The sequence below is a fragment of the Abramis brama genome, assembly GCF_963993115.1.
Source record: "Abramis brama genome assembly, chromosome: 20".
NCBI lineage: Eukaryota > Metazoa > Chordata > Actinopteri > Cypriniformes > Leuciscidae > Abramis > Abramis brama.
In genome coordinates this window covers 35134230-35153190 of record NC_139982.1, presented here as the reverse complement: position 1 = coordinate 35153190, position 18961 = coordinate 35134230, and the positions used below count along the sequence as shown (strand labels likewise).

General features: G+C 42.3%; 2 protein-coding genes across 2 annotated transcripts in view; one reads left to right on the top strand and one right to left on the bottom strand.

Annotated features, from left to right (window-relative positions):
- Positions 1-1001: 1001 nt before the first annotated feature.
- lipcb (lipase, hepatic b) lies at positions 1002-14974 on the top strand. The gene is made up of 9 exons (XM_084095674.1): positions 1002-1181; positions 1347-1519; positions 4081-4260; positions 4778-4895; positions 7429-7662; positions 8243-8488; positions 8612-8726; positions 9461-9679; positions 14700-14974. The coding sequence occupies exons 1-9, from the start codon at positions 1109-1111 to the stop codon at positions 14818-14820; spliced, it is 1479 nt and encodes a 492-aa protein (XP_083951800.1). The 5' UTR covers positions 1002-1108; the 3' UTR covers positions 14821-14974.
- Positions 14830-18961, bottom strand: part of adam10b (ADAM metallopeptidase domain 10b) — a 37495-nt gene continuing 33363 nt past the window's right edge. Inside the window, exons 15-16 of the mRNA XM_084095673.1 lie at positions 18696-18822; positions 14830-17413 (exon numbers count right to left, since the gene is read on the bottom strand). Coding sequence (XP_083951799.1) covers positions 17196-17413; positions 18696-18822 — 345 coding nt within the window. The 3' untranslated portion in view covers positions 14830-17195. The remainder of the gene's footprint in view (positions 17414-18695; positions 18823-18961) is intronic.

Below are 18961 nucleotides of genomic sequence, written 5' to 3'. Positions count from 1 at the left end.
TAGTCTATCAATATATTTTACTTTCCTTTTCAGTTAACACATGCAAATTACTTGACAATTCTGTACAGTGACAATACAATTACAATTAATGTTCTTTAAATTAAACATACCTATTCCCTGTTCATATAACTGTTCATATTACACACAGAAGGTCTCGCCTCCGACACGCCGTGGCTCATAGTGTCCAATTTTACAAAATTTAGGGCCATTCCATTCATCAAATCTAGAATGAAGTATTAAAAACCAAATCTAAAACTATTTCATGGTTCTAGTTAATTCCGAAGCAATGAATGATAGTTGCAGTTTAGTTTATGTTACTTTTTTAACATTTAATTTTGAATTTGTTGTTTAATTTTTCTTCTTTTCTTGAGTTCATTGTTTCAGTTTTGGTTGGGGTTTGAGTTAACTTTAATAACCTCGATACAGATTAAATGTTTCAACAAGTTACAACAAGCAAATCTTGATAACATCTTGTCTTTTTCTCTGTCCCAATGATGCGCTTTTGTTGTTAGTTTTTTCCCCCTATCTATCACATATTTTAGTATTTATCATTAAACACTCAAAATGAATCCAGTTAAAACAGTTTTGATATGAACTTTAAACCTTTAACCTTTAAACCGGCTGAAATTATGATATCAACTTCAAATCTGGAACACATACGGTTAAACATACGGCTTCGATTTAATAGCCATGTCCAAATTATTTTGTAAAATATATATATCGTGTAGAATAATTATTTTTTCATTCAGTACATTTGCTTTACAGTAAACTTATCAAACCTTTTAACGCTTTCATATCTGCTTCCACTTCTGCAATAATCTGCTTCGTTCTCTAAAAGAGGTCTGTATTCCAAAGCATTCATGAACTAAACCAGTGGAAGAGAGAGAGTGGTGAGAGCTATTAACCCTGTGCTTCCCTTTCTTCAAACAGTGGCAGAACAGCAGCCAATCAGAGCAGAGAATGGTTTCCCATGAGTCACTCAGGCCCCTCCCACTGCCTCTCACACACACATGTTCTCTAACCGTCTCTCGCTCTCTCACACACACTCTCTACCTTGAGTATTTGTTCAGACTCCCGCAGAAGAGCAGAAGCGGATCCTGTGTTGATCATGAGAGTCCTGAGCGCTTTACTCCTCATGTGTGTGTTCACCGGGTCTGTGAGAGGAGACTCAAACACCACAGGTAAGAAGATCACGGTTCCTGAACCACGGACCGGCACACGCAGCTCTTATTTTAGTCTGACACAGGGAACTTCACTCTGTAATTGCATGTTCTCAGAGAGGCTCTTTGAAGGTTTGCCATGGAAAGAGTTGAAAGCTGCAGTTACACATCTGGCTTTCTCTCCAGAGGCTCCAGTGAAGACTCCAGTGAAGACGCTGCTGAAGTCCAGCTTCCATCTGTACGCCGAGGGTTCGGTGTTTGAGGAGACCTGCGCCCTGGTCCCGTTCCGCTCCGAAAGCCTCCAGAGATGCGGATACAACTCAAGCCTTCCTCTGGTGCTCATTATCCACGGGTGGACGGTACGGCACAACACACAAACATCATCAGAGAGATCAGCGTTCCCTCTCGAGTCTTACAGTAACATTAATATAATGTTCATTCACAGTTATCTGCTCTTTAATACCAATAGCCGTCATTTCACCGTCTAGGGTAACTATAGACCCGATATAAGGCAAAATAGGCGTTTTTGCCAATATAACTTGCGAGATGTATGATATTCCATCATGTAAGCAAATGATGCGTTAATATCTAGTCTATTCTTGGGCTATCGTTAGATGTCTTTTACATCTTCACTGACAACCCAAACTTTGCCTTGTTTTAGCTCAGACTCAGGGATGTGTTTGGACGGCTATTAGACGTCTTTTATATGCAAAATTGCTTGCTGGGTAATGTTCTCAAAACGTTAGCACAAAAATATTGTTTTACTTTAAACGTTTAGTTGGACATTCGTCTGACGTTTTTTAAAGTTACTAGTTTCAGAACGTTCAGAGAACCTTCATAAGTAACATTCCCATAATGTTTGAAGAATGGAATGTTTCCTCAACATTCACAACCAAGAAAAAACATTCAAAACATTTAAGAAACGGGATGTTTTGACCGTTCAGAAAACATTTTCATACTTTAATGGGAACGTTCTTGGAACATATTGTCAGCTGGGATGATGTAGTTTGATGCACTATTGTTTCCTCTAAGCATGTTTATTGCCTGTGAACGCGGCGTATCGCTGCTGTTCGACTCGGTTCATGTGTCAACAAACAGGCAGTTCCTCAAGACGGAGGGAAGGGAACGATTCAAGGGATCTGCAACGTTGGAGGAGAAAGATCTACAGTTAAATACTGCTCTTATCTAGATAGGTTTGATGCCGTAAGGTCACGCAAGCTCACTTTCGTCCGCTCTGCTCCTCCATATAACGACAAATGGAGCGGAAATGGCGTCTTACTGGGTCTGTTATCAAGCCTGGAAGAATATTCTGGGCGACTACAGAGCATTAATTAAAACCGAAAGATCATATCATATCTCCGACTATTGTAGACAATCAAGGAGATCCCAGACACTTGTTCCAAACCATAAATAGATTGCTTAAAGTTAATGCTGTTACCATCTTTTCTGTTTCTCAGCAACTATTTGTTTCCTTTCCTTTTATTTCTAAAATCGCTAATGTTCGCAAACACGGCTTCACTCTTTGGTCCCTCTTGGTTTGCTGGTGTTTCTTTCTCTCATTTCTCACAGTTTGATTCTGAGACTCTCTCAACGGAGGTTTCAAGCGTGAAATATACAGCTTGCTTGATTCTCTTCCCACAAGCTTACTTAAATATTGCTTAGATTTTTTTGAGTATTATAATGATTCATTGCAGACTGGGTTTGTTCCAGAAGGGTTAAAGATTTCTGCTGTAACACTTGTTCCAATCAAAACACAATTCTGGAACCAAGTTATGCTTATTTGTCCATGGGTAAATATGAAGTGGACTTTATAACAATAACCCTTTTGGACTTTAATTCCAGTACTGGGGTAGATGTGTACGGATTGTTTTCTCATCTGGAAAGATAGTGAAGTTTGTATAGTTTTTGAATCCAAGATTAGATTCCATTACTTTTTCAGTTGAATATAATTTTTCATCTATTAATTTTCTAGATGTGTTAATTGTGTTTCTAGACGGAAAAGCATTGAGGTCACTGAGGATTAGAAATAGAACATAAATCAGCTATTGTCACTTCAGACATGTTATTGATCATAATCACAACACTGAACAACTCAAGTGCATAGGCATCGAGAAAGTGATTGATTTTCGCCGTGGTGGAAACATTGATCGAACACTTTTACAGCGAGAGGCGTTTTGGATGTTTCATTTAAAGACTGTTTTCTTTGGGTTTAAACAAAGACTTTGATTTATCATGTTTCTTTTGGAGACTCACAGAAAAATGAGGCATCTTGGAGTAATTTCTGATGCCAGACTTACATTTGATTCGTTTGTACTGAGCACTGTTAAAGCATCACTTTATCACCTCGTTTTGTTTTTGTTACTGAAAAGCTGATAAACTCATTCGTTGTCTCTCGTATAGATTACTGTAACACCCTTTTATCCAGAGTTTCTAAATCCACACTCAATAATCTCCAATATATACAAAACTCTGGCTCCAGGGTCCTGACTGGGACCAAGACATGCGATCAGAGCTCTCCTGGTTTGGAGCCCTTGCACTGGTGAGGTTTCGTATCGATTTTAAATTACGATGCTGACATACAAAGCATTACATCATGGCTCGGCTCCTCATTATTTATCCACACTGTTAATCCCTTACATCCCAAATCACAGACTGTGTTCTTCAGTCTAATTGGCTGACTGCTCCACAAACCCGCTTTAGATCTATGAGAACAGGGCTTTCTACTCTTTGAAACTCCCTTTCTCTTGAATTTAGAGAAGCTCAGACCTGACATTTTTAAAGCTTTTTTTAAACAAGCATTTGCTTGTTGATGTTTACTTTGTTTTTTATTTCTTGTTCAATGTACTGCTTATTTTGTGTCCAGCGCTTTGAGAAGCTGCCTTTAAGGTTCATGATGATTCTTGTGCTCTTCTGCTCTCAGATGAACGGACTCATGGAGCAGTGGATCTTTAATCTGGCGTCTGCGCTGAAGGTCCGGCTCGCGCAGGTCAACGTCCTCATCAGTGATTGGAGGATTCTGGCCCTTCAGCCGTATCCAATCGCAGCCAAGAACAGCAGACAGGTGGGCCGGGACGTGGCCGCACTGCTCCAGTGGCTGGAGGTAATGACCATCTTTAATGGTTCTGGGAATGAAACCGCATATAAAAACCTAAACATGCTGGTGGTTCAATGGTTTCGCCACAGTTAGACAGTGGTGAACGGGAAACTACAACAATCCCAATTCCCAATTCCCAATTCCCCATGCGAATGAAACACTTCTGGAACGAGAACAAATGTGGGCGGGGCTTGATTGTGTCCGTGAGGAATTGATTGGATGGTTGTGGTTTGCTATTGGCTGATCTCATGTGAGTGACAGGTTAAAGCCCCGCCCTCGTCATCAGAGAAGAGAAGAGATGCTGCAACAGGAACTTATTCTGATTCAAGATTATTAACACAATAATGATGATGTGCACCGATAAATAATTTACAATAAACACTGCAATATTCCATGAAAAAGAAGAACTTCATGGTGAATTTTTTTTAAATTAAAATATAAAAAGCTTTGTGTGTGAAAAGGCTCCATACTGTCTGTGCATCAGTAAGTGTTCGAGTCCTGACGCCACTTCCTCTCTGGACAGGAAGCTGGTCATCTCTCTCTGGATCGAGTCCATCTGATTGGCTACAGTCTGGGAGCGCATGTGGCTGGGTTTGCCGGGAGCCATTTCAGAGGACGCAGGAAAGTGGGACGCATTACTGGTATGAAGAAGGCAAACACACACATCAGACAGGATTATCAGAGTCAGTGGAGTGTAGTACCGTCATCTGACCACTGATCATGTTAACAGGACGATCTACCAGCGTGCATCAGTTCTTAACATCATTCAGTCTGAAACTTCCCATTTAGAGTAGAAAGAGAGCCGTGTTCTCCAACAACTTCTGATGAAAACTGTTAAATCAGCCACACTGAAATCACATGTGTGTATAAAGATAATAAAGACCAATTAATAAAGACCAATTAAAGAGCTAAACATCCTAATCTGATGCTCATTATGTTAGCTTGAGGAAGCCATTGACCAATGCTTGTTTAAAGGGGTGGTTGATTATGATTTCACGTTTCTAACTTTAGTTAGTGTGTAATGTTGCTGTTTGAGCATAAACAACATCTGCAAAGTTACGACGCTCAAAGTTCAAAGCAAAGGGAGATATTTGCTTTTACAGAAAATATAATATTGCTTTTACTAAAACAAACGGCTGGTAGAGACTACACCACATTCCTCTCAGGTTAGTGACATCAACAACCCTAGAATTTACATAAACCCCGCCCCCTGAACACGATTTATAGATTATCAAGACAGAATATGCTAATCAATGACTAGAAGATAACTCCACATCAGCTTCATAAATTCATCAACTAACCGTTCAGAAATGTCCTGTTGCTTCTACATGTTGTCACTTCTTCTCGAGTCTCTCCATCTTTGACTGACTCCGGTTTGAACATAAAAGGCTAAAAGTTTTTGAAATGTTCAGTGTGTGTGTGTGTGAGGTAAGAGGACACAAGCTCTTGAAGCTCCGCCCCCTGTGCCGGGAGCAGCAGCTCATTTGCATTGCACCCTCAAAAAGTGACAATTTTAACATGCTATATAAAAATATCTGTGGGGTATTTTGAGCTAAAGCTTCACACACACACTCTGGGGACATCAGAGACTTATTCTACATCTTGTGAAGAGGGCATTATACCACCGCTTTAAAAGAATACAGACATGTTTTATCGGTCATGACCTCTGAAGATAAGATGAAACATTTCTAAAGTGTCGACCAGCTGTGTTTGTGCACACCTATCAAATGGAGTATACATTGCAAGGCTACGTGTTCGACTGTACGCACTAGCATACGGGTAAAAAACAAAGTGTACTTCAGGCTTTACTCCTCCTGGGCTTTCAAACTACAAACACAAAACTTGAGACCTTCAGTCTGCTCTATATTTTCTAATTAATCCGATCCGGTTTCACAAAAATTACGGTTCTTAAAACTGTTAAATATGCTAGCAAACATGCAAAAGTATTCAAGCAATGTGTCAATTCATGTTAGCAACATGCTAGCAATGTGCTAATTCATGGTAGAAACATGTTAGCAACGTGTTCAATCGTGTGACATGTTTAAACATACTAGCAATGTTAAATCATGCTAGAAACATGCTAATAATGATGTTAAATCATGCTAGCAACATGTTAAAACATGCTAACAATGATGTTAAATCATGCTAGCAAAATGTTAACATATGCTAACAATTATGCTTATTCATATTAACACTAAAAAGTTTTTTATATCCTGTGGTATACAGACATTTGCGAGGTTTGGGGAGAGGCAGGGAAAGTGTAGGTCTCATTTCTTGCTTTCATGTTGAAAGGGTGTTTGTTCTGGTGACAATAGTTCATACTATTCTTTAACGGGCAGCATTTACAACATGACCCCCTTTAGTGGGAAATCTACTCACCTTCAGATAAAAGTTGGTCAATTGCACATTTTTACAATATTTGGAGGGGACTTAAATGTTTAAAAAGTTGTTAAGCATTAACTTATTACGTTAATGTTGACATTTTATGAATTAAATTTTTTACATTTTTTATAATCTGTCTGTAAATGTTTGTATCTCAGGGGATACGTCACTCTTTCAAGGGTATAAAATAGACCTTGTGGTCTACAGACTTTGTACTTTGTGTCCCTGTTTCTGAAAACCAGTTCAGTACTTAATGCTCTTAAATCAAAGTTTATATTCAATCATTTAGTCATTTAATCACTTAGTTAGCTACATTTAATTCAGTTTTAGGCTACCTCGCCAATGAAGCTACGGGCCAACTTAAACAAACAAACAAACAAACAAACAGATATGATATGTGTATGTACAGCAGACAGAAGGCATGAAGTAGATTGTGTACAACAGGTTTTGGTCATGTTGATAATTTATAGGGCCTAGAAATGTGCGTACTAAACATGATACAGTAGGCTAATATAAATAGGCATTATACTTATTGTTCAACAGAATTTTACAAAGAATGTTTACTTTAAGTTATGAGAGAATGGCTAACATGTTGTAACAAGCATTGCCAAACAAGCATTCTGTTTTCACTGAATTTATACCCCCAAAGGAGTGACGTATCCTGGGGATACAAGCGTTAAAATAAAAGTCAAGTTTAAAAAAAAAAATCATAAAATTGTATTATTTGTGTCCTGGAAGCCTGTCTTGAAGAACACTAGTCTAGTACACACTGATGTGTGTTGTGTGACGCAGGTCTGGATCCGGCCGGGCCGCACTTCGAAGGTTTGCCGGCGTTCGACAGACTGTCTCCGGACGACGCTCAGTTTGTGGACGCCATCCACACCTTCACCAAGTCCAGCATCATGCCGGGAGTGGGAATCAAGCAGAGCGTCGCGCACGTGGACTTCTATCCCAACGGAGGATCCTTTCAGCCCGGATGCAAGATGCTCGACATTTACAGTAACGTCTTCCAGTACGGCCTGCAAGGTACCGAACCGACACGTGTGGGGAAATATCGCTGTTATAGGTTTGGAAGATGATGAATCGAACATGCAGCATAAGGCGTGTTCTTGTCCTCAGGGGTCTCGAGATATTGCCAGTTTGGAATTACACAAGGAATTTGTCTTGGTGATGAGCTTTAAATGCAAAAAGATTTAAATTACAATTAATAATTAAAGTCAAATCAAGTCAACTTCATTTATACAGCGCTTTTAACAATATAGATGTTTCAAGGCAGCTTTACATTGATAATAGGAGATTACAGTAACAGAGATTGTTTCGGCTTTACAGCAGATCTAGAATAAAGTTATTGTCCAGATAAAGTTTTTACTGATTCACTTCCTAATATATATGAAAATATATACACATAAACTCAAACACTTCAATGGCCAAATGCATCCATCTAGTCATATTTACATAAACCCAATGATTCAAAATAGGACAGACTCATTCAGTGTGAGGCATCATGTAGCATACTAAATAAAGCAGTGTTTCACATGCTATTTTAAAAGTGCATATTCTACACTAGACTAGACTGTCATTAAAATGACTCATGGTGGTTTTGTAGGTGTTCCTAAGACCATTAAATGTGCCCATGAGCGCGCAGTGAAACTCTTCACCGACTCCCTGATCAACACCAGCCAGCCCATAATAGGCTACCGTTGCCGTGACGACAGCACCTTCAACAAAGGCCGGTGTCTGGACTGCAAACAGATGCGCTGCAACACGCTAGGCTACGATGTGCGGCAAGAGCGCGCGGGGAGGAACGCTAAAGGCCTGTACCTCAAAACCGGCCCAGAAGCTCCCTATAAAGGTCAGTTAATGCGCTGGTAATTGTGGCCCAGGTTTGAGTCTAGACGAGCGTCTGGATAAAACAGCAGGGGAGGCTAAAGGAGAAGGTGTTTAGCGAACACACACTCTCTTCACTCTCCCGCAGTGTTTCACTACCAGATCCGAGTCCAGCTGACGAACCTGATGGAGCCGGTCGAGACCTCGCTGTTCCTCTCGCTCAACGGGACCCGGGGACTGACCCGAGACCTTCCCCTCACCCTGTGAGTCCACTACACCACTGCACATTCACATGCTCCCTGTACAGCCGGACCTGGGAAATAATAGCATGGGGAAACAATGGAGCAGTTTATTGAAGCTTTAGACTAAATTTGAAAGAAAATCCCCCAAAATAAGTATGCATATGTGTTTTATGTTTTGCATCATATTTGATACATCAGGCTTTTATGGAGGAAAAAAACAGCTCAATTTTATTTATATTAACTTTAGTTTTAATACATAATGCAATATGATGATGATGATTGAGAGATGAGCTTCCTTAAAAGCCTGATGATAATTTTTAATACTCACGATTTTTATAATAAATGATATCTGGATAATCAAGTAAACATGCTTCAGTTCAGCTGAAATACTACAAACAATATCGAAGTTATTCTTGCGTTTACTTGATTAAATCAGGTCAGATTTGACAGCAGAAAGACACGAGAAGCTCGAGCTGAAGGAGGACGACTGTACAATTAATCTCAAGGCTTTTACTTGATAAAACAGTCTGAATCAATCAGAGACAGAAGGAATCCTGTTTGCACTCCTGAAGACAATCAGACGGCGAGTTAGAGAACTGCAGTAACCTAACGTTGTTTCACGCTGAAGAACTTTAATATATAAGCACTATTGGTCAATAATCAATTAATCAGCTGCTGCTGCGGGTTGTTAACAACACGTCATCATCAGTGGATCAGTGTGTGTGTCTGAGATCATGAGCTCTGGTGTGGTGCAGGTATCAGGACAGCAGCAGTCTGAAGGCCTTCACCTCACTGGCTGCAGTGGCCACTGATCTGGGTCACCTGACCTCCATCAGACTGGTCTGGAAGGGAGAGGTGGTCTGGTCAAACTGGCTGAGGAACATCAGGAACATCATGAGCTGGAACGGACCCGATCAGGACCTGGAACTCAGTGTGTGGAGAATCCAGATTAAATCAGGAGAGAGTCAGGAAAAGTGAGTTTCATTGAATTTCAGAGCAGAATGAGACCTTATTGTTAAGGGTTTAACAAAAAAATAAATATCTTTTCAACTAATTTTTCTGAAAACAAGACTTAATATCTGGTGTCATGTGAATATCTTAATATTTGAATATACAATGTAATTTTGCTTCTCCAGTAAATGTATCTTGGTTTAAGAATGTAAAAAGAGTCGGAAATTCTGAGTTGGAAATTCTTAGTCAGAAATTCCAAGTTGGAGTTTCCTAGTCAGTGAAAGGACTGAGTGGAGTGTGTGGTGTCTGATCTAATGAAAGGACTGAGTGGAGTGTGTGGTGTCTGATCTAATGAAAGGACTGAGTGGAGTGTGTGGTGTCTGATCTAATGAAAGGACTGAGAGGAGTGAGTGGAGTGTGTGTTGTCTGATCTATCAGTGAAAGGACTGAGTGGAGTGAGTGGTGTCTGATCAATCAGTGAGAGGACTGAGTGGAGTGTGTGATGTCTGATCTATCAGTGAAAGGACTGAGTGGAGTGAGTGGTGTCTGATCTATCAGTGAAAGGACTGAGTGGAGTGAGTGGTGTCTGATCTATCAGTGAGAGGACTGAGTGGAGTGTGTGGTGTCTGATCTATCAGTGAGAGGACTGAGTGGTGTCTGATCTATCAGTGAGAGGACTGAGTGGTGTCTGATCTATCAGTGAGAGGACTGAGTGGTGTCTGATCTATCAGTGAGAGGACTGAGTGGTGTCTGATCTATCAGTGAGAGGACTGAGTGGTGTCTGATCTATCAGTGAGAGGACTGAGTGGAGTGTGTGATGTCTGATCTATCAGTGAGAGGACTGAGTGGTGTCTGATCTATCAGTGAGAGGACTGAGTGGTGTCTGATCTATCAGTGAGAGGACTGAGTGGTGTCTGATCTATCAGTGAAAGGACTGAGTGGAGTGTGTGATGTCTGATCTATCAGTGAGAGGACTGAGTGGTGTCTGATCTATCAGTGAGAGGACTGAGTGGTGTCTGATCTATCAGTGAGAGGACTGAGTGGTGTCTGATCTATCAGTGAGAGGACTGAGTGGTGTCTGATCTATCAGTGAGAGGACTGAGTGGAGTGTGTGATGTCTGATCTATCAGTGAGAGGACTGAGTGGAGTGAGTGGTGTCTGATCTATCAGTGAAAGGACTGAGTGGAGTGAGTGATGTCTGATCTATCAGTGAGAGGACTGAGTGGAGTGTGTGATGTCTGATCTATCAGTGAGAGGACTGAGAGGACTGAGTGATGTCTGATCTATCAGTGAGAGGACTGAGTGGAGAGTGATGTCTGATCTATCAGTGAAAGGACTGAGTGGAGCGAGTGGTGTCTGATCTATCAGTGAAAGGACTGAGTGGAGTGAGTGGTGTCTGATCTATCAGTGAGAGGACTGAGTGGTGTCTGATCTATCAGTGAGAGGACTGAGTGGAGTGGTGTCTGATCTATCAGTGAAAGGACTGAGTGGAGTGAGTGGTGTCTGATCTATCAGTGAAAGGACTGAGTGGAGTGAGTGGTGTCTGATCTATCAGTGAAAGGACTGAGTGGAGTGAGTGGTGTCTGATCTATCAGTGAGAGGACTGAGTGGTGTCTGATCTATAAGTGAGAGGACTGAGTGGAGTGGTGTCTGATCTATCAGTGAAAGGACTGAGTGGAGTGAGTGGTGTCTGATCTATCAGTGAAAGGACTGAGTGGAGTGAGTGGTGTCTGATCTATCAGTGAGAGGACTGAGTGGAGTGAGTGATGTCTGATCTATCAGTGAGAGGACTGAGTGGAGTGAGTGGTGTCTGATCTATCAGTGAAAGGACTGAGTGGAGTGAGTGGTGTCTGATCTATCAGTGAGAGGACTGAGTGATGTCTGATCTATCAGTGAGAGGAATGAGTGGAGAGTGATGTCTGATCTATCAGTGAAAGGACTGAGTGGAGTGAGTGGTGTCTGATCTATCAGTGAAAGGACTGAGTGGAGTGAATGGTGTCTGATCTATCAGTGAGAGGACTGAGTGGAGTGGTGTCTGATCTATCAGTGAAAGGACTGAGTGGAGTGAGTGGTGTCTGATCTATCAGTGAAAGGACTGAGTGGAGTGAGTGGTGTCTGATCTATCAGTGAGAGGACTGAGTGGAGTGAGTGATGTCTGATCTATCAGTGAGAGGACTGAGTGGAGTGAGTGGTGTCTGATCTATCAGTGAAAGGACTGAGTGGAGTGAGTGGTGTCTGATCTATCAGTGAGAGGACTGAGTGTTGTCTGATCTATCAGTGAGAGGACTGAGTGGAGAGTGATGTCTGATCTATCAGTGAGAGGACTGAGTGGTGTCTGATCTATCAGTGAGAGGACTGAGTGGAGAGTGATGTCTGATCTATCAGTGAGAGGACTGAGTGGAGTGAGTGGTGTCTGATCTATCAGTGAGAGGACTGAGTGGAGTGAGTGGTGTCTGATCTATCAGTGAAAGGACTGAGTGGAGTGAGTGGTGTCTGATCTATCAGTGAGAGGACTGAGTGGTGTCTGATCTATCAGTGAGAGGACTGAGTGGAGTGAGTGATGTCTGATCTATCAGTGAGAGGACTGAGTGGAGTAAGTGGTGTCTGATCTATCAGTGAAAGGACTGAGTGGAGTGAGTGATGTCTGATCTATCAGTGAGAGGACTGAGTGGTGTCTGATCTATCAGTGAGAGGACTGAGTGGTGTCTGATCTATCAGTGAGAGGACTGAGTGGAGTGAGTGGTGTCTGATCTATCAGTGAAAGGACTGAGTGGAGTGAGTGGTGTCTGATCTATCAGTGAGAGGACTGAGTGGTGTCTGATCTATCAGTGAGAGGACTGAGTGGAGTGAGTGGTGTCTGATCTATCAGTGAAAGGACTGAGTGGAGTGAGTGGTGTCTGATCTATCAGTGAAAGGACTGAGTGGAGTGAGTGGTGTCTGATCTATCAGTGAGAGGACTGAGTGGAGTGAGTGATGTCTGATCTATCAGTGAGAGGACTGAGTGGAGTGAGTGGTGTCTGATCTATCAGTGAAAGGACTGAGTGGAGTGAGTGGTGTCTGATCTATCAGTGAAAGGACTGAGTGGAGTGAGTGGTGTCTGATCTATCAGTGAGAGGACTGAGTGATGTCTGATCTATCAGTGAGAGGACTGAGTGGAGAGTGATGTCTGATCTATCAGTGAAAGGACTGAGTGGAGTGAGTGGTGTCTGATCTATCAGTGAAAGGACTGAGTGGAGTGAGTGGTGTCTGATCTATCAGTGAGAGGACTGAGTGGAGTGAGTGGTGTCTGATCTATCAGTGAAAGGACTGAGTGGAGTGAGTGGTGTCTGATCTATCAGTGAGAGGACTGAGTGGTGTCTGATCTATCAGTGAGAGGACTGAGTGGAGTGGTGTCTGATCTATCAGTGAAAGGACTGAGTGGAGTGAGTGGTGTCTGATCTATCAGTGAAAGGACTGAGTGGAGTGAGTGGTGTCTGATCTATCAGTGAGAGGACTGAGTGGAGTGAGTGATGTCTGATCTATCAGTGAAAGGACTGAGTGGAGTGAGTGGTGTCTGATCTATCAGTGAAAGGACTGAGTGGAGTGAGTGGTGTCTGATCTATCAGTGAGAGGACTGAGTGGTGTCTGATCTATCAGTGAGAGGACTGAGTGGAGTGGTGTCTGATCTATCAGTGAAAGGACTGAGTGGAGTGAGTGGTGTCTGATCTATCAGTGAAAGGACTGAGTGGAGTGAGTGGTGTCTGATCTATCAGTGAGAGGACTGAGTGGAGTGAGTGGTGTCTGATCTATCAGTGAGAGGACTGAGTGGAGTGTGTGGTGTCTGATCTATCAGTGAGAGGACTGAGTGGAGTGAGTGGTGTCTGATCTATCAGTGAGAGGACTGAGTGGAGTGAGTGGTGTCTGATCTATCAGTGAGAGGACTGAGTGGAGTGAGTGGTGTCTGATCTATCAGTGAAAGGACTGAGTGGAGTGAGTGGTGTCTGATCTATCAGTGAGAGGACTGAGTGATGTCTGATCTATCAGTGAGAGGACTGAGTGGAGAGTGATGTCTGATCTATCAGTGAAAGGACTGAGTGGAGTGAGTGGTGTCTGATCTATCAGTGAAAGGACTGAGTGGAGTGAGTGGTGTCTGATCTATCAGTGAGAGGACTGAGTGGAGTGGTGTCTGATCTATCAGTGAAAGGACTGACTGGAGTGAGTGGTGTCTGATCTATCAGTGAGAGGACTGAGTGGAGTGAGTGATGTCTGATCTATCAGTGAGAGGACTGAGTGGAGTGAGTGATGTCTGATCTATCAGTGAGAGGACTGAGTGGTGTCTGATCTATCAGTGAGAGGACTGAGTGGAGAGTGATGTCTGATCTATCAGTGAGAGGACTGAGTGGTGTCTGATCTATCAGTGAGAGGACTGAGTGGTGTCTGATCTATCAGTGAGAGGACTGAGTGGTGTCTGATCTATCAGTGAGAGGACTGAGTGGAGTGAGTGATGTCTGATCTATAAGTGAGAGGACTGAGTGGACTGAGTGGTGTCTGATCTATCAGTGAAAGGACTGAGTGGAGTGAGTGGTGTCTGATCTATCAGTGAGAGGACTGAGTGGTGTCTGATCTATCAGTGAGAGGACTGAGTGGAGTGAGTGGTGTCTGATCTATCAGTGAAAGGACTGAGTGGAGTGAGTGGTGTCTGATCTATCAGTGAGAGGACTGAGTGGTGTCTGATCTATCAGTGAGAGGACTGAGTGATGTCTGATCTATCAGTGAAAGGACTGAGTGGAGTGAGTGATGTCTGATCTATCAGTGAAAGGACTGAGTGTGATGTCTGATCTATCAGTGAGAGGACTGAGTGGAGTGAGTGGTGTCTGATCTATCAGTGAGAGGACTGAGTGGAGTGTGTGGTGTCTGATCTATCAGTGAGAGGACTGAATGGAGTGTGTGGTGTCTGATCTATCAGTGAGAGGACTGAGTGGAGTGAGTGGTGTTTGATCTATCAGTGAGAGGACTGAATGGAGTGTGTGGTGTCTGATCTATCAGTGTCTGATCTCTGTGCAGGATGTGGTTCTGTGGTGTTTCCGCTGAAGTCACGCTTCTGAAGGCCTCAGAGGAGCAGGAGTTCAAACGCTGCAGTTCCTCGTCGATGGCAAACGCTCAGAGGACGAAGACACAGACATGAAGACTCACAGCCATTCAACCCAGTCTTTTTATTAATGCATTTCAAGTACTCCAAAAAAATTACATCTCTTTGCACAATACGTTTTGAAATGTTACGTAAAAATGTTCAAAGTGAACAAAAATTTAGGTACTGTATAAAACACAGTGAACATTAACAGACAGCAGTATTAATCTTTTTTGTTCATTCGTTCCTCAATTTTAGTGTTCGGCCTATTTTCACCTACAACATTTGGACTCAATTAAGACTTTTTTTTTTCAGTGCACTTTTCCTCTATGAAATTTCACCAAGACTACGTAAAAATTAAAAGTCAAATACAGGCAAATATTCAGATGTCCTCCAGTCCAGGCCGCCGCAAAACCACCGAAGCGCCGCTTTGTTTCTTCATGGCAGACGGCAGTATGGAAAAGAAGAACCGGATGTGGCTCGGCGGCCGGCCTGGACTCAACAAACTCTTGTCTAGAGGTGAACAAAAGAAAAGTATCAAAATGTACCTTCGAATATAACAGAAATTCTCCAGTTACTGTACATAGTTTACACCTGCTGAGATGGACGTGACACAAAGTCCTGCTCTCTGTCAGAGAGGATGAAGGGAAGTGTCCTCAAACCCACGCGGGATGTTCCCTCGGCGAGCGGCCCTTCACACACCTGAGACTGCCGCCCATCCGCAGGAGGATGAGGATGAGTCTCAGCGGACGCCACTGAAGGACTGTAAACTAAACCTTTGTGTTAATAGTACCGTGAGAATCCTCTACAGGGAAACTGCAGCTAAAACCTTAAAACACATTTGCAGGGAATAATCGTAACCGGGGTTCAAATCAACATTTCGTACAATTCTACGTGAGCAGATCTTCACAACAAACGCTGGATTTGAACATCCCAAAAACACTTTCAGTTACTTCAGTCATCTGGAATGAGTGGAAGCTTGTTTCTGCCAAGGAATAAAATAATAAAAGTTAATTGCTACTTTTTCCTTGTAAGCAGGACTTTATAACTAGAAAAAAGTCAGAATATGCCAGAAAAATATTATGAACTGTGAGAAAGTGTGTCAGAATTGCGAGAAAAATTCTGAATCGCAATTGCAGGAAAAAGGTCATAATTGCAATACAAATGTATGAATTGCGAGAAAAAAGTCTAAATTGCAAGATAAAAAAAGTCATAATTGCAAGAGAGAAAAATGCGCAATTGAGAGAAAAGTCATAATTCTGAAGATTTTTTTTTTTTAAAAGTCGTAATTGCGAGAAAAAATTCAGAATCGTCAGAAAGTCTGAATTGCGAGAAAATTGCAATTGCAGGAAAATAGTCATATTTGCAATGAAAATGTATGAATTGTGAGAGAAAAGTAAGAATTGTGAGAAAAAAAATCAGAATTGCGAGAAAAGTTCAGAATCGCAATTGCAGGAAAAAGATCATAATTGCAATATAAATTGCAAAGTCTGAATTGCGAGATAAAGTTGCAATTGCTTTTTTAATCTTTTATTCCGTGGCGGACAGAGGCTTCCATAGAAACGATCATGATCTTCATCTTCATGGTTGTACCGCTAACACACACAAACACACACATTAAAATCAAGTTCTTCATGCACATTCCTCGTTGGGGTGTGTACCGGAAGTGCAGTGGACGTGAGGACGTGATTCTAGATGAGCTATATACAAACACACACACAGAATGAAGCACGTAAACGGTGGAATGACGTCGGGCGGCTGCGCGTGACCTGTCCTCCTCGCGCTGAACCACCGCCTTCGTTTGAGCGTTTTTGAGTCCTGAGTGTTGTCAACAAAACTGCAACTGTAAATCTCTTATCGACAGTAGAAGAAATAATCTTCGTATAATACAGCTAATATCGTTTCTCTATACAGCCGTGAGTCTGGAAAAGGGAAGGCGTAATATTTCTGGTCTTACAAAATAAAAGTCCTTTTCCGAGCAGGTGGCGACGATTCGGGCCGAAGCTCCACACGCTTCCTTAAAAAGATGTTTTTCATATCAAACCACTTTGAGTCTTTAGGGTTTTCAAAGGAAAGAAGTGACTACAGGAGACGCTCTATCTACAAATACCCCGGTAAACCTTGGCACGCAAGGGCAAAATCAAACAAACAAACAAAACTGATCATTACAAAACAAACTCAGGAGTGCAGCTTCTCCGTGAGGGAATGAAGGACAGAGTTGTGGTTGGTTTTTACTCCAAAGAGAAACTCCAGTCTGCGGAAGCATTACGGACACCGGACATGTTCCCGTCAAGCGTTCCAGTTTAGTGCGTGATCCCGGATGAAGCCTGGCGTTACTGTGATGATGAGGAGCGGCGGCCCGGTGTGGTTCTTTGGAGTAAAGCCTGGCTCCACGGTCGGACTCCTTCAGTCGGGCCGTGGACCGGCGGCTCTCAGCGCCTCATCTGGCCCATCTGGTAGTTCTCGCGGGGCTGCCGGTGGTGGCGCTGAGGCTGAGGCTGGCGCTGGGCTGGACGGGGAGCCGGCCGCTGGTTCTGGTGCCCGTGAGCGTGCTGGTTCTGGTGCTGGTTCTGGTTCAGGTGCTGATGGTGCTGATGCTGCTGCTGCTGCTGCTGAGCCGCCTGTTGAGCTCGTCGTCTCTTCAGCGTTCCTTCGCCAGACAGAGAGAAACACGGACGTTACACTCAGTTCTGCAACTGTACTTACAATACAGAGAAAAATACTGATATTCCACAGGGAAAAACTGCCACAATACAGAGAAAAATACTGATATTCCACAGGGAAAAACTGCCACAACATCTGAAAAAGTAACTTTTGACCATCAAGTTCATGTATTTTCGTATTAACAGAAACTCTTATGAGATTCATAGCTCTGATTGGGATTATAATAACAATCATTAATCACATTATATTCCAATAATAAACATTAAAATATTATTATTATTACGGTAACACTGTGCAATTAGGTTTCATTAGTTAACATTAGTTGAACACACACAGGACAGTACTTTACAGCATTTATTAATCTTAGTTCATGTCAATCTCAACATTTATTTACACATTATTAAGAGAAAAAATATCTGTTCATATTATTTAAAGCACTGAGCTAACATGAACTAAAATTAACTAAAGTTAATTAATGCTGTAAAAATAGTTAATGTATTTACTAATGTTAACAAATGAGGCCTTATTGTATAGTGTTACCAATATTATTATTGTCATTATATTTTATATACATTAAAACATGAATACTTGTAGAATTAAAAATATAAATTATTATTTCTTCTAAGACAAACATATATTACTGCAGTAATACAACAGGACAATAAAATAAAGCATATTTCTCAGGTATTAATTTACTTTGCAAAATATTACAAATGTAATATTTATAACTTAATTCCTTCACTTTTTAAGCGATAAATCCTTGAGCATTGATGTTAGTTTACAAGGTTTACAAACGCGTCTCGTTTAATCCGTCAACAAAAAAACTGGAAAGATGCAAATGTGAAAATGCGCCTGTTGGTCCCCAAATCTCCCCGTTAAACTCACGGCACATGCAGACGCACACAGTGCGGAGAGAGCGAGTGCACATCCTCATATCCAAACATGTGATATACACTATATTGCCAATAGTTGTGGGACGTCTGCCTTTACATGCACATGAACATTAATGACATCCCATGGACCGTGTAATATTTAGTACCCGGTCCCACGCTCGAGTCCACTGAGCTCCTGAGAGCGAGATCTTCCACAGGTGTGTGTAGAAGCGGCTGCATGTCCAGTGCTTGATTCATACACCTGTGGCCATGGAAGTGATTGAACACCTGAACTCAATGATTTGGAGGCGTGTCCCAATACTTTTGGCAATATAGGGTGTGTGTGTATGGACATGTGATGTGTGTGTGTATGGACATGCGCTGAGAGCCGGTCACCTGGCAGGGGTTTGGGCGGAGGCAGTTTGGGGTTGCTGCTGGGAGTGTGGACACTGCAGATCTTGATGAATCCTGCCATCAGCATAATCAGAGCGATTCCCATCAGTAACACCGCCCACCAGTGAGCCTGCGCACACAACACACTCATGAACACACTCGTTCAGCACACACACACACACACACACACACACACACACACACACACACACAGAAACACGCGCAGGAAAGGACACTTGCCACTATCCACTCTGCGATGTTCTCGTACA